Source organism: Triplophysa dalaica, chromosome 1, assembly GCF_015846415.1.
Source record: "Triplophysa dalaica isolate WHDGS20190420 chromosome 1, ASM1584641v1, whole genome shotgun sequence".
Classification (NCBI taxonomy): Eukaryota; Metazoa; Chordata; class Actinopteri; order Cypriniformes; family Nemacheilidae; genus Triplophysa; species Triplophysa dalaica.
This window is the reverse complement of record NC_079542.1, coordinates 30,405,775-30,421,160: the sequence shown is the minus strand read 5'-3', so window position 1 is coordinate 30,421,160 and position 15,386 is coordinate 30,405,775. Positions and strand designations below refer to the sequence as shown.

Here is a 15,386-nt window from a genome sequence, read left to right as displayed (position 1 = left end):
ACAACATAATATTCACTTTTAAGTAAAACAACAGTAATATATGTACAAGCATTTAGGAAAAATAAAAAAAGTGATAACCTCGATTTTGTATCAGAGTTTTCATGTCTCTTGTCATGCTCAGTTTTTCATATTTGCTGTTAAATGACTTTTGATCAATTATTTGCACCAAGTGGTTGACTGTATTGAGTGGGTGACATGCAGAATACTATAGAGTTTGAAAATCACTAGAACCATGTGAAATCTGCAAATCAGGGTTCAGATCGTGAAAAACATGTATACTGACATACAGGTGAAACTCGGAAAATTAGAATATTGTGCAAAAGTTCATTTATTTCGCTAATGCAACTTAAAAGCTGGAACTAATATATGAGATCGACTCATTACATGCAAAGCAAGATAGTTTTTAGTATGATAGTATTTGTCATAATTGTGATGATTAGCTCATTAAACCCCCAAATCCACAATCTCAGACAATTAGAATATAACATGCATTTAATAAAAGAAGGATTGTACATTGAACAATTTGGACCTCTGAAAAGTATAAGCATGCATATGTACTCAGTACTTGGTTTGGGCCCCTTTCGCAGCAATTACTGCCTCAATGCGGTGTGGCATGGAACCTATCAGCCTGTGGCACTGCTGAGGTGTTATGGAAGACCATGATGCTTCAATAGCGGCCTTCAGCTCTTCTGCATTGTTCGTTCTCATGTCTCTCATCTTTTTCTTGGCAATGCCCCATAGATTCTCTATAAGGTTCAGGTCAGGCGAGTTTGCTGGCCAATCAAGCACAGTAATCCCACGGTCATTGAACCAGATTTTTGTGCTTTTGGCAATGTGGGCAGGTGCCAAGTCCTGCTGGAAAATGAAAACAGCATCCTCATAGAGCTCGTCTGGGGAAGGAAGCATGAAGTGCTCCAAAATCTCCTGGTAGACGATGCTGACTCCAGCCTCAGTCGACTCCTTGTGAAAGTCCCCAACACTTTTGAATGGCCTTTTCCTGACAATCCTCTCCAGGCTGCGGTCATCCCTGCTGCTTGTGCACCTTTTTCTTCCACACTTTTCCCTTCCACATAACTTTCTATTACTGTGCCTTGATACAGAACATCCAACTTCTTTTGCAATTAACTTTTGAGGCTTTCCCTCCTTATGGAGGGTGACAGTGATGGTTTTCTGCACAACTGTCAGGTCAGCGGTCTTTCCCATGATTGTGATTCCTACTGAATCAGACTGAGAGACCATTTAAGGCTCAGGAACCCTTTACAGTTGTTATGGCTTAATTAGCTTATTAGTGTGGGACACTTTGAGCCTAGAATATTGCACCTTTTCACAATATTGTAATTGTGGATTTGGGGTTTTCATGAGCTGTAAGCCATAATCTTCACAATCATGACAAATCACGGCTTGAATTATCTTACTTTTCATGTAATGAGTCTATCTCATATATTGGTTTCACCTTTTTTGTTGCATTAGTGAAATAAATTAACTTTTGCACTATATTCTAATTATTTGAGTTTCACCTGTATATTAAAATGTGAACAAGTAAAACCACACATTTGAGACCTCTTCAACGGATTTTGTTACTGCATGGTTCAATTGTGTGTATAAGAATTACTGGAAAAGTGAGAAGTTTAAGGTATAATTATGATTATTACTGAAGGGAACCCTATTTTGATATTGTTGGTATTTTTATTAAACCGTATATAAGTTCAAGAAAGAACGTCTATTTCCATTAACAGGAGTAAGCCTATATGAACTTATGAAACATAAGTTTATAATTTGAATAAATGCATGAAGACTCCATGAGCTCCAAAAATTTCACCTGCCGAAACTTTCCACAAACACACAGGCCAATAAGACATGAAAATAACTTATTTTCAACTTTAACTTTTAATAAATTATTATTTTAAATATTCTTAATTTCCGATGTCTGTTGTTTTTCTCTCAGTTTTACTTGTGAAGAAAATATATTCCTAGTGATAAATATCCAAGGCTGTAACATTAAGCAATAATGATTACATCACAAAATAATTAAAAGAATCAGCTACACTTTTCCATTCCCCACGTGCTCTTCAGACATTCATCTTCCTCCTCATCTGTGCTTTTTTCTTTCCCACTATCGACACCATTGTCTTCCAGATGATCTTGTTTTACTCGTTTGTGAAAATGATTTGGTTAAAGACTTTATTTCACGCTCAGTGTTTAGCCCTTCTTGTTTTTGTTTTAAATTTGAAACATTTAAATATCAGTGCTAATCTAGTTTTGTATAACAATAAGAGCACTGCTAACTTTGAGAAAAAAATATTTAATAGGCTACCCAGGCTACTTGGGTAGAATGGATAAAAAGCCTCCTGCTGCAGATGGGTGACAAGAAACCATAGCTTTGAAACACAGAGTACATGGTTTTTAGGAATGAGAATTTAAGTTTACATTTAATTTACTTTGTTTATTGATGTTAAAATGACGGAAGTTGTCTAAAGATAAGCAGGTTTTGTTGATCAGTGTATACACACAAACAAGTCATGAGCAAATGTTTAGAAATATGCAAACCACAATGGATATCAGCCAATGGCTTTTGTGCTAAAACTGAAAGTTAACAGAGGGAGGGTCACTGCCAGGAAATGAAACTTAAATGAGTCATAAAAGAGTAACAAATACCGCATACACTGCAGAGAAGAATTCACTTCTTTGAACAGGTAAGTCTGATTTTTTATCCTTTATGTGTGACTTTTACTGAAGTACATAGAGATATGTAAAATAATCAACAGCTCTCCAGTCCCTGTTCTGCTGTGTCAAATCGTAAAACTTAATCAAATACAACGATATGATATTTCAATATACTTTTGATAAATATCTCTAAAACGATATTTCACAATATCAAATTTAGCTCTGTAGCTAAATCTGTGGCAGTCACTGATTGTCTATTGACCCTGCTAAATAAATAAATTAAATTTATAAATAAAAACTGATGGAATGGTTTAAATCTTCAGTGACTTTGTGAATATATTGTTTTACCCAAAAAAATATTTCAAAAAAATATACTTTCTCTGTGTTCATCAGAATGACTCCAAGGTGAGTAAATGAAAGGATTTACATTTTTGTTTGAAGTATCCCTTCAAGTCATTATTCAAGATAAAATTATTTTGATTATTTAAGAAATTAGTATTTAATAAATAAATAAATCATTTTTTTAATATAATAACGTCAGTTCGGTATTCCGAATAATAAGTCATTATGTTGCTGTAATATCTCTTTATTTTGAAACAATAAGATGTTATTTCATGATAAACTCTCATTATTTAAAGGTAATACTGATATTAGCCACTAGAGAGCAGAATACAACTTTTGCATTGTATATATTAGCCTAAATACACAATGAGGAAAACTATTCAAGATGCTTTTTTAATGTCATATATGTTAAATGATTTCTTTGCTTTGTTTTGTCCATATGATTTTCATCTTCTTTCTGGCCAAAAGGACATTTTGTATGTTGCTAAAAACCAGTAAACCACCACAAAACATTTGAACAAAGTACAACCTACAGAACAATTATAACTGGATCAATACTTTAAAAAGGAAAAAATTAAGAGACCATTCCAAAGTTTAATTTCATATCATTTCTTGATTGTGGCCATTCCACTCCAAGATTTGTTCTATTTCTACAAAATTAAACATCAGGAATGTCATAAAGTACTTCAACAGCAATGTGAAAGACTGACAGAATGACAAGACACATGCAAACTGGAATAAAACAATCTGTTGTTTTGACCTGTATCTCCAGTTTTCATTTTGAGCAAATAAATGCTAATAGAAACAATATTATTTTATTTGAAAGATGGTAGAAATATTGATAGAAGTTCACAGAATGAAACAAAAATTACAATTTTACCTAAACACATAATAAATAGTACTTTTACAAAAAAGGAAAACAGTGCAAATGTCAGGATATGACCGTATTCCACTTTACCTTGCACAATATAAGCAACATGTTAAGGATAGACTGCTTTGCACAATAGTAAAAAACAATTTTCATTTTTATTTTATCTTAAATATATAATTAAACCTCCAAGATGGTCATATGACATTTTGATTAGTTAACAATGTTCTGTTTGTTTTATTTTGTTACCACTGTTGTGTAGTGTTACAAAACTATAACAGGAAGTTCTTCTAGACCAGCATTGGATCAGCCTTGTATAAGTTTTGTGACATAGTCTAATGTAGTACTATGATATACAAATAAGATTTAATGATAAAATGAACCTTCATTTAAGATCGGCTTAAATCAAAGTCAAAATAACTCACTAAGTCATAGGTTTCTTTTTTTTTTCGTTGCATGAGGTTCAGAGCCACCGTTCAACTAAATACATAATTTTTAATGCTAAGATAATGTTTGAATACAAAAAACCTGCCAAATGATTATTCATCACAAACATTTGCCTATATTTAATTTTAGTGCTAATGCTTTTCATAGCGTGCATTGTTGCAGTGGAGCTTTAGATAAAGCTCAAAACACATAGGAAACAAGGAAGAAAACACATAGGACACAAAAGTATTGCAAAATACTAGAAAACCAAAATAAATTAAAAAAATGAAATTACAAATAAACAAACAACTTACAACTCAACATTGACCACAAAAAACTACAACCATGGTAACAATCAAAAACCACCATTCATTAACAGAACTCTAAACTCAACAGATAACAAACAGTAACAACGGTATCTAGGCATAAATTAAGCCAGCAAGAACTAAACTAATAGTCTTTAAAAGAAAAACAAATAAGAAACACAGAATGGATCATGCTGCAATGCATCTTGGGAATTTCCAAACTCGTGCAATATCGCTTGTTCACACTGTTTTGTAAGTTGTAAACTTTCTGAGGCATTTTGGCAAGAAACTAAGTCCAGTCAACAACAAAATCTTTCTTTTTTTCAAATTTTTTTACAGTGTGGCAAGTTTATAAGTCACTACCGTCTGCTGGCGGTCAGACGGTAGTCACTTCCTTAAGCTGCCTTAAAGTGGAATTGGAAACAAAGGCCACGCAGCCAACTTCCACCAGGAACACTGTCGTGTCCAGACCAGATCTCCAGACTCCGCTGACTATTTGGCATACCGGAAATCTTTCTTTCAAATGCTTCATTAATGGCTTCTTCCGAAGGTACAGTCAGTTCAATTATGATAACTGTCCTACTTGAGCTGGACAAGAGAACCATGTCCGGCCGCAGATTGGTCACTGCGATTTCCAGAAGGAAAGTATGTTTTTGGTATACATCAACTCGCATTTCCCAATCACTGGCTATATTAAGTAGACCTGAATCTGGGGACAAGTACTGGGCTCACTTTTTCTGCCCCTGCCGAATAAAGGGCATTTTGTGGGAAGGCATTTTCTGCCACTCTCTTGGTCCTACTACTTTAAATTTAGACATTTGGCAGACGCTTTTATCCAAAGCGACTTACAGTGCACTTATTACAGGGACAATCCCGTAAAGTGGAGTAAAGTGTCTTGCTCAAGGACACACTGGTGGTGACTGCTGGGATCGAACCAGCAACCTTTGATTTATCAGTTCAGTGGTTTAACCCACTAGACCACCATCTCCATACTCCATACTACTGCAATCAAGCACTTTAGTAGCTCTTCTTACAATGCCAAACAATATTTTTAAATTTTGCTGGAGCTGCAAATAAGTGGCAGGCTATATCCTGTCCAAACTAACCATGCAGATTTGTTGTTGAGGGCGAGCACATCACAATTTAGCTCTTATGATTAAAACATTATCCAGCAGCGTTGCTGTGCTTAAAAGACCACTCTGGCGCATCTACTTGCTTCCTCTTGATGTCGAACATCCTCCACCACCAGGTGGCACTGTTCCTGTGGTGCATCTTTATCCAAAACCAAATCCCCATTTGCCAAATAGAGCTTGTCCTATGATGTCCCTATGTCTGACGGCTGCCTTCCCATCTGCTACCGCTGTTGCTGGGTTTCATTTCCCCCCCCCCGTCGCTAGCGTTGGAGCGGCATCTCTTACACATGGATCACAGCAGAGATTGAAAGAGTACTGGAGCCTTTGTGTTGTGTTCCTTTCTCGCATTGAATTTCACATGCACAAAACCACTGTTTTATATAAGTCTTAGTCCTGCCTGCCGCACACGTTCGTACTCCTCCATGATTAAACTAAATTGGTGGCAGATGTCTTGAAATCTGTGCGACACAAGGTTTCTATGCTCGAATTCAGTGGACAGGGTCAAGAGACGGGACTGATTATTCTCCTTAGCCAATATTGAAAATAAAAAATAAAATAGCGACTACAAAGTGAGGAAAAATAGCACAGTAAAAGTACCGATACGGCACTAAAAATGTACTCATCTAAAATTACACTGTTTTTAAACTACTTAAAAAAAGTACAATTCCTGAAAAAAACCAGCAGCCACTTTGCACATGCTTTGGTTGTTATGATGGTTGTCATGTCAACCATGTATGCCCTGATTGGAGGTAGGCACAACACATTTTTCAAACATTCTCCTCCAACCACGAAACAACATTGTAAAAGCCAGTGGTGAAATTGTGCAACCTACCATTATGCCAACCTCCAGCTGTTGCCACCTGGTGGTACTATCCTGTGTGATAATACAGAATTGGAGATCCTGAAAATATGCCTTAATCAGCTTTTTCACTTGCTGTGGAAGGTGAAAGAAGTCAAATGCTGTACAAAACAGCTCATGTGGCACTGATCCAGAAAAAACACATGCAGGTCTTTCTTATTCTTTTTTGCCATTTGCAACTGGTGTCCGATGATGTGAGCATCTAGAGAAATCCCCTCCCAGATAGACCTTACTCACCCATACCACCTCATCTGAACCCACATACCGCGTGGAATGATGGCACTTGGGCAGTCCACTCCTGTTTGCCAGATTTGGGCAACAGGCCTGCCAAAGCTTTGCCACATGTCAAACATCAAAACAAACTGTTTTCTCAGGCTCCACATTTCGCTTACAAGTATGTCAATCTCTTTTTGCTCCGGGACTTAGGCCGGCCCGTCATCTCCTTCCATGCACTTCAGTTCTTGCGTTTTACTCCAAATCTCACCACCCCATAGGTGTTGACGATCTCCCACATCTGATTCAGTTTTCCTTCGACATCTCCTTTTCGGCCTGCTAATAGCTGAACGAGATCTGAGTCAATGGTTTCTGACCGCTATCTTCTTCCATCCATTTTCCTTTCTGCTGCTTGCTGCAGCTGGGTAGTCTCCAGGTTACTGAATGCTGGTAAGTTTGTGCATGGTGGGGCTTCATCAGGGGTTCTGATACCTGTGGGCCTTGGTGCTTCACCCGACCAATTTTTGCCCTACCACTAGTATTAGTCAATGCGAGGCCCCTCACTAAGCTCTCTCAGGCACTTCTTCCTGCTCTGATATTACCATTGTCCAGCCACAAATGCATCTCTGTAGCTTCTGTCCTGAAGTTCCAACTTCTGCTTTGCTGATCTCCTGATTCTTTGTCATTTCCATTTCTAGATCGGTTGCCATGTTAGCAGTCCATCAGTCTTCTTGCGCCCCTTCTCTCACAGACTCCAGGGGTATTCTTCCTTTTGTGTTTTACATAGCCATAGTTGGTTGGACCCTTTACGCTTTACAGTAATGGATCCTGCCGACATGGGTAACTAGCCCATGTCTGTCCCAATGGGGTCTATTCCCTTCCGCCTTCCGTCTCTCCAGGCTGTCCCTAGGTCTTTCCCTGATTGCGTTTAAATTTATGCTTCATGAGGAAAAGCCATTCCCTGTTAAAAGTGAAGAAATGTGTATTCTTTCCCTTTTTTTGGTATAAACAAATTGAGATAAGTTGTTTATATCGACAAACCAAATAATATTGCCACAAAAAAAAGACAAATAAATACTAAATGAAAAATGTTTATGTTAAATAAAGGCAAAGCACTTGATGAGAGCCTGCTTATCTTATTGTTTCCTATGCTAATGGCAGGTTATTTTTTCATATTATTAATGTTAATGTAGTGGCTTATACATTGGAGTTATCCTCACATAAAGAATATTTTGGAATATTTTCTGGAATATTTTTTATTAGTATCTTCCATTCTACAATGCTTTTCTATTTGATATTAAGCCATTTTTGACATTTGCAGGCTCTGTGATAAACATAAAACATGTTTGAAAACATTTCTCCAGCACGGTCAATTTAGACAAGCCATTGATATTAATATTATTATTCAAATCCTCAGGTGGAAACTCAGAACTAACCACCATGGCTACAGCTATAGATGTCTCTCACCACCTTCAGTGTCCCATCTGTAAGAACCTGTTTGAAGATCCGGTCAGTACAGTCTGTGGACACAGCTTTTGCCAGCGCTGTCTGGACAAGCACATAAGCATGAGTGATGAACAATGCCCTCTGTGTCGGGAGCCCGTGTACATCAAACCCAGCGTGAACTGTTCTCTCAAAACCCTTCTGCGAGAGTTTCTCCAGGTGCAGATGGCCGACCTGAGTCTCTACACGGGGGAGAGAGGTGAGATCCCCTGCAACGTCTGTGAGGAAAACCAGACGTCAAGAGCTGTGAAGTCCTGCTTGACCTGTTTGCTCTCGTACTGTGAGCGGCATCTGAAGCGCCATCAGTCTGTGGAGATGTACAGGGGTCATAAACTGGTAAGTCCGGTGGAGAGACTGGACGAGAAAGCGTGTCGTGTCCATGGCAGACCTCTGGAGCTCTACTGCAAACGGGAAAAGCGTTTGATCTGCACCTTTTGTGTGAAGACTGGGGAAGATGTTGTATCTATGGAGACAGAGAGAGAGAGGAGAGAGGTATAAACCATTCATAGAAAAGCCCACAGGAGGCATTTTTAAGCATTTGAATAATGGACCTCATTCATGAAACATTAGAAAATACATGAGTGAATTCTGCGTGATCTGCGTGTAAAACAGACCTTCCCTAAAACTTTCCCCCAGAGTCACAAATACTTTGTTAACGTCAGATTTGATAGTTATATGTGTGTATGTTAATGAATTCCGGTCACTCCTATACAACGCATGCATGCACTCTCATTCAAAATTAGCATAATCCCGCCTCTGAATTCACGAGCTCACCCGAGCAGATAACCGCAATGTTGCGGGGACAATAATTATAGAGCATGGGTATGAAGGTTATAAGTGTTTGCCGTGTTGTCCAGGGAGCGGACTCTGAGCTTGCCGGATCTAACCAAACTATCTATCTCTACCCTGGTCAGGGCAAGTGCGCAAAGCTCGGAAACGGTTTGAGCCAGAGCACACACCCCCAAAGACATGGTAGAAAGTGGTACAGCAGCCGGAGTACGCATACTCCCCCCTCAAAACGCTATGCTAGGCGCTGCGCAGGTGGTGATCTGCGTTCTGGTATAGGAGAGAGGATGAAGGTTCCTTGGGGGATGTGTTGTGAAGAGATTGAAAACTGGGGTAAGGGCTCCTCTGGGGACTGTTGAGGCTGAGGTGATGACTTGAGGTTACCTGCTGAAGCTGTGGGATGTTGGTTGCTTTAAGCATGTTGGTTGCTGTGGCGCCTGAGAGCAGTGCATGTAGAGGTTGGGATGATATGGGATGTCAGAATACAGCTGAATAAGGCCGGGCTTCAAGGGTCTCCCCGGTGGATATATTGTTTCTAGAAGGCGGCGACAGATGGAGGGGTGTCTGCTATAGTAGAGCGCTTGATGGAAGTACTGGCTCCTGCCTCTGACAACATGTCGGAAATTTTCAAGGCGACGGTGAATTCGGCGAATAACAAAGTGCGGGAGTGGTTGTGTTACGTTTTTTGAAAGTGAGAGATAGGTCACCATAGGTGATCTAACGATCGGTTGACAGGGGTGATAGAGGTGAAAGGAGTACAAAAAGATTTTTCCACACCTGCCAGAATCTGGGATCTGATGTTGCCTGAGATGGGAGGTGGTTCCAAGCAGGTGTGTTGACTGGTACGAGCATGGCAGTTGTTGTAGCCAATGAGAAAAGCAGTCAGGGCTGTGGAAGAGGGAGAAGGGAGGGAATAGCGGCCACTGGATCGGCTAGCGGAGGCAGCCACACGCTAACAGTTTTTTCAAGGGTGGCTGGGTCAGGTCCAAGACCCGCCGCCTGTGTCATTAGCGAGGCAGCCTCACACTAGACATCGACGGTGGTGCGCAGGCCAAGAGCCTGGGGCGGTGAAGGGGTTAGAGTGAGCCGGGCCTCCGAGTGGTAGCATGCTCGCGTTCCCTGTGCGGCTAGCAGTGTCAACTGCTGGCAGGGCGTTGGCGGAGCTCGCTTGAGCTGATAGGGTAAATGCAGTGATTGAAAATAAGAAGTGATAAGAAACTTACATATTTAGGAATGCCTGAATCGTCTGGACTACTAATAGGCCATATGCTTACCAATAAATTAATCAATTAAACTGAGTCCACCAAAGCGCTTTTAGCCAGCTAAAATTATTTGTGATCTTCTGTAATCGACCAGCTGGTGCCCCCAGAGAACGCTTTAGAGGCACTGTTCATTATTCCAGAGATGTGTTGGTAAGTGTTATTTAGAATATCCACAATATTTTTCTACTTTTATCTTATTGTAAAGAATATTACTTAATATGAAAATGCAGTAACCACTAATATGAACTTTTCAATTGTTGTGTATAATAGTTGTTCAATGTAGTGTTTGTCCCGCCTATTCTCCGCTGTGATTGTCATCAGTTTGTCTAAAAGAATACAAAATGTTACATGCGGTTTTATGCACTATTTACACGTGCTATGGAGCAGGTGTACATTTCTTTCATAACAACTAACATTTTGAAATTACAAATTTTCATGAATCCTTGAAATTTACATCAAAACGACTTAACGATTTACGTTCTGCTCGTGTGTCATGAATGAGGCCCATTGAGTTATATCCTGTTTTAATGAAATATTACTTGAAGTTTTTGTCAAACACCCAGTAAGTAAATTCAAGTAAATCTATTATCTGCTTTATAAAATATGGTTATACAGATGTGGCACTAAATCTTTTACGAGACATGTGTTTGGTTACATTGTGATGGGCCTTTTTAAGCTGTATCAATGTACTCAGACAGTCTGGTATGTTTCTGCAGGCTGAACAGCAAAATACTATTAAAGAATTGGAAAGCATGACAAACCAGAGTGAAAACAAACTTGAGGATCTTCAAAACACTGTCACAAAATACCAGGTAAGTGTATTTCTTTGAAGTGTGAATCTATAAACAGACAGAATGATCATTCGTTTTTTCTCACAGGCTCAGATAGACAGAGAGCAGAGGGAGATAAAGGAGGTGTTTGCTGAAGTGATGGATGTTGTGAGGAGAGCTGAGGAGGAGCTGCTCATTCCTCTTGAGGATGGAAGAAGATGTCTTGACAAGGAGATGGCAGAAAAAACCCAGCATATACAAAAGGAAATCCTCAAGTATAGAGAAATCATCGATCACTTGAACCAAAATAAGGAAGAGGAAGATGACATCGTCTTTCTCCAGGTCAGTGACAAATTCTGTATTCTGTGCATTTTAGGAAATAGTTTGTAATTTACTCAACCTCATCCTAGATGTGCTTTGACACACCACAGTCGTTCTTTAATATCTTTAATTAAAGGCTAGCCGTATAGTATCCCATACTAATGCACTATTTATGTAAGAATTTAAAAAAGGAATAATATAAACATGTAAACTCTGTAATGTTGTGATGATTTTGTCTGTCTTTTAGTCGTACCCATCTGTACCTGCTGAATTCAAAGATGATTGGACAGTTTCTATTGACACTGAACTGAAGTTTGGCTCCATGAGAAATATAAACTTATCCGTTGTGGCTTCCATTAGGACTCAGCTAGAGAATCTTTGCTCTTTTGGTGAGATGTGATGTTTGTGAGTAGTGATGTAATGAGTGAGGTTTCTATGGCAAGCACCACTAATAGTATCATGCAGTGGCGGCTGCTGATCTTTTAAAGAGGGGGAGCTCATTTTCGGCCTAAATCATAAAGATTGTCCATTTATTTATATGTAAATTCTGCCCTACGTTCCTTTTCAAGAAAATGCTCTGTAACCCTGTTTTACCAACTAGGCGTCTATTCCAGTGACTTTAATTAATGAACAAACGATCTAATATATATAAATATATATATTTAACTCAACGGGAGGAAATGTGGAAATTATGTTAAACTGAAACAATGAATGTGGTGTGAAATTGTGTGAAATATACGATGAAGGTTGCAGCAGTTTGTCTTTCGACTACACATGCAAAATCCGCGATGGGACTGAGTTGGAAATGGAGACACAGAGTGATACGCGTCATAATCTGAAGACCACGCCCACACCAATCGTCTCTTTGCATTGCGAGAAGCTGCCGCCTCATTGTCATTTATGATTTATAACAAAAAAAAAAATGTCTAAAAGCTGATATGTGACAATGTGTATAGCAAACAGCTAAAAAAAAAACCAAGAAATACGTTTTTATAAGCTGTCGACCCCAAAAAACGAGAGTTTTAGGACATAAAAGTGGATTAAAAAGAGATGACAGACCCTCCAATCATCACGTAGACGCTCGGAGTCCGGGCCAGCCCACTCCTCCATTCATCCCAGAGACGCTGAGCGTCTGTGGGCGGGACATAATCGCAGCATTATCCAATGACCGTCTTGTTTCTAAGCACTGAAAAAAACTGTGTAAAGCAGCCCCATTGAAGTCAATGGACGCTGGGCTTCAACAGAGTAATGCACTGTACGCTACGAGAATGAATGAGAAGGAAATCGAATCAGCCGACCTATGTAGCTGATTCTGAACGAAATTGTTTTCGTTCGAGATGATTAATGCATTTTTAGTCAATAAAATGTTAACATAATAGTACATATATTTGACCATTCATTTTTTGACAATTATAGGGGAAGCTGAGCTTCCCTTGCAGTCTTAAAGAAATCGCGTATGGTATCATGCCATCTTCAAAGTACCTTAAAGAAACACATAAAGAAAATATTGATATACTGATGAGCCAAAACACTATGCCTTATGCAGAAATGTTTTGGCTATTCAGTGTTTATATTGTAAAATAACATCTGATCAGTACATCATCACTGTGAGACTGTAAGCCTTGAGTATTTTGACTTTTTCGTTACAGAAATTAGAAGAATTCAGAGGTTTTCAGGTATTTATAAGATCACATTTTTAAAAACCTACATTGGTTAATTAAGCTCTCAAACATTTCATGAGTGAGATTTTTCTCTTTAAACAGTGGATGTCATTCTGGATGAAGAAACCGCACATCCGAGTCTGGAAGTGTCTCCGGATGGCAAAACCGTGACAGAAAAGGGGAAAGTTCACGACAGCCCAGGCGACCCTGGACAATTCAATCTGGTGGGTGGAATCTTGGGAAAGCTTCAGATTACATCCGGAAGAGCATTCTGGGTAGTTGAGGTGGGGGAGAAAACTAGTTGGGAACTGGGTGTATTGAGAGAAAATGCAAATAGGAAAGGGAAAGTCTCATACAAGCCCAAAGAAGGATACTGGGCCATCGTGCTCTGCGGTTCAAACCTGTATGGAGCTTTTGAAGATCCTCCTCTTCAGCTTCATCTCTCCACCAAACCCCAGAAGGTGGGAGTGTTTGTCGACTATGAGGTTGCCTTCGTCTCCTTCTATAATATGGACAATCTGTCACATATTTACACTTTTACTCAGTGCGAATTTAATGAAACCCTCCGTCCGTATTTTAACCCTCTTCCCAACAAAGATGGTAACAATTCTCATCCAATGACCATATGCTCTGTCAACCCAGATGACATCCTTATTTAGGAGCTGTACATTCTTTGAACTACTAACAATATTTCTCCTAAATTTCAAAATAAATATGGTTTATTTTTCCACTTATTTTTAGAAAATCAAAATTGGAGAAACAGGTCAAAACAACAGCAAATATGCTTAGTATTTTTTCACGAAAACAACATAATATTCACTTTTAAGTAATGCAGCAATAATATTTGTACATGCATTTAGGAAACATAAAAAAAATTGATAACAATTTTCATGTCTCTTGTCATGCTCAGTCTTTCACATTTGCTGTTGGATGACTTTGTCACTCCTGAGGTTTGATTTTGAAGTTTGAAATTCAACAGACACTGGACAGCCACAAGACTTCTTTTATAATTAAAATTTGGAGTGGTCTCTTCCTTTTTTTCTATGGCTGTGTATGTATACCTATATATATGATATATACGCCAATTATTTAGTGAGTGGGGTACTATCATTTTTGTTTAAGCATTTTTTATTTATTTATTCTAAATCCTTTATGAAAACAATTAAGAAAATTACATATTTGTAGTTTATCAAATATTTGCACCAAGTGGTTGACTGTATTGAGTGGGTGACAGAATAGTATAGGGTTTTAAAATTACTAGAATGATGTGAAATCTGCACTGCAAATCAGGGTTTAAATCATTAAAACATTTTATACTGACATTTATTATAAATATATGAAAAAATGTGAACAACTAAAACCACACATTTGAAACCTTATTAACAGATTTTGTTACTGCATGGTTCTTTTTTACCTTTGCATGTTACGCCCATTGTGTGTATAAGAATTACTGGAAAAGTGAGAAGTTTAAGGTAAAAATGTGATTATTACTGAACGGAACCCAATGTTGGTATTTTTAATAAACTATATATTACTTCAAGCGATTTTAATTCCTACATTGCACGGTCTCTTAAGCACCATAGCTTATGCAATTCAAATTTATAATAATTGTAAAGCAAATACTTATCAATGTATATTAAATTATATTTACATATATGGAGCCATTAGATGTATTTTTTTAATCACCACCAAGATGTACATGTTTAAATATATTTAAAACATCCCTTCATTATTAATTATTGTTCTTATCTCATGTCTCTGCATTGAGTCAATATGTGTAAGAGACATTTAATATGGATTTCTTTTATTTGTATTTTCAACCACCATTTACCAGACTTTAACAAGATTATAATGAATGGTTTCAAGGAAGAGGATGAGTAGGAAGGGGAGCAAGGGGAGGAAGAGGTTAAATCGGAAGAGGACAAGAAACAAGAAGAGTGGTCTCGAATGAGATTAAGGCAACACTTCTTGATCATGTAATAGACCACGGTTTAACAATGATGTAAAAATGTACTGTTGCAGTAAGTACAAATGTTCTAAAGTACACACACAGTAATAGCTATTTCAGCATAAACAGTAGGCTACAACGCATATTTAGTACCAATTGGTCACAGTCTGGTAAGGTATCAAACTGTACAAAAGTACAGCCGACTATAATATAGGTGTAATAAATATGAGAGTTGCGATAACAGTTGCTATTTGTAGCCTGTCTCATCAACATTTACCCATTATTATACTATCATCAAAGACTATTTTGGCATTACTCAACATAA

The 15,386-nt window shown here is 38.2% G+C and overlaps 1 protein-coding gene across 1 annotated transcript; it reads left to right on the top strand.

Annotated features, from left to right (window-relative positions):
- The first annotated feature begins 2,648 nt into the window (after positions 1 to 2,648).
- On the top strand, positions 2,649 to 14,653 carry LOC130424171 (E3 ubiquitin-protein ligase TRIM39-like). The gene is made up of 7 exons (XM_056749636.1): positions 2,649 to 2,693; positions 8,228 to 8,805; positions 11,078 to 11,173; positions 11,240 to 11,473; positions 11,700 to 11,841; positions 13,102 to 13,128; positions 13,216 to 14,653. The coding sequence occupies exons 2-7, from the start codon at positions 8,251 to 8,253 to the stop codon at positions 13,770 to 13,772; spliced, it is 1,611 nt and encodes a 536-aa protein (XP_056605614.1). The 5' UTR covers positions 2,649 to 2,693; positions 8,228 to 8,250; the 3' UTR covers positions 13,773 to 14,653.
- The last annotated feature ends 733 nt before the right edge of the window (positions 14,654 to 15,386 follow it).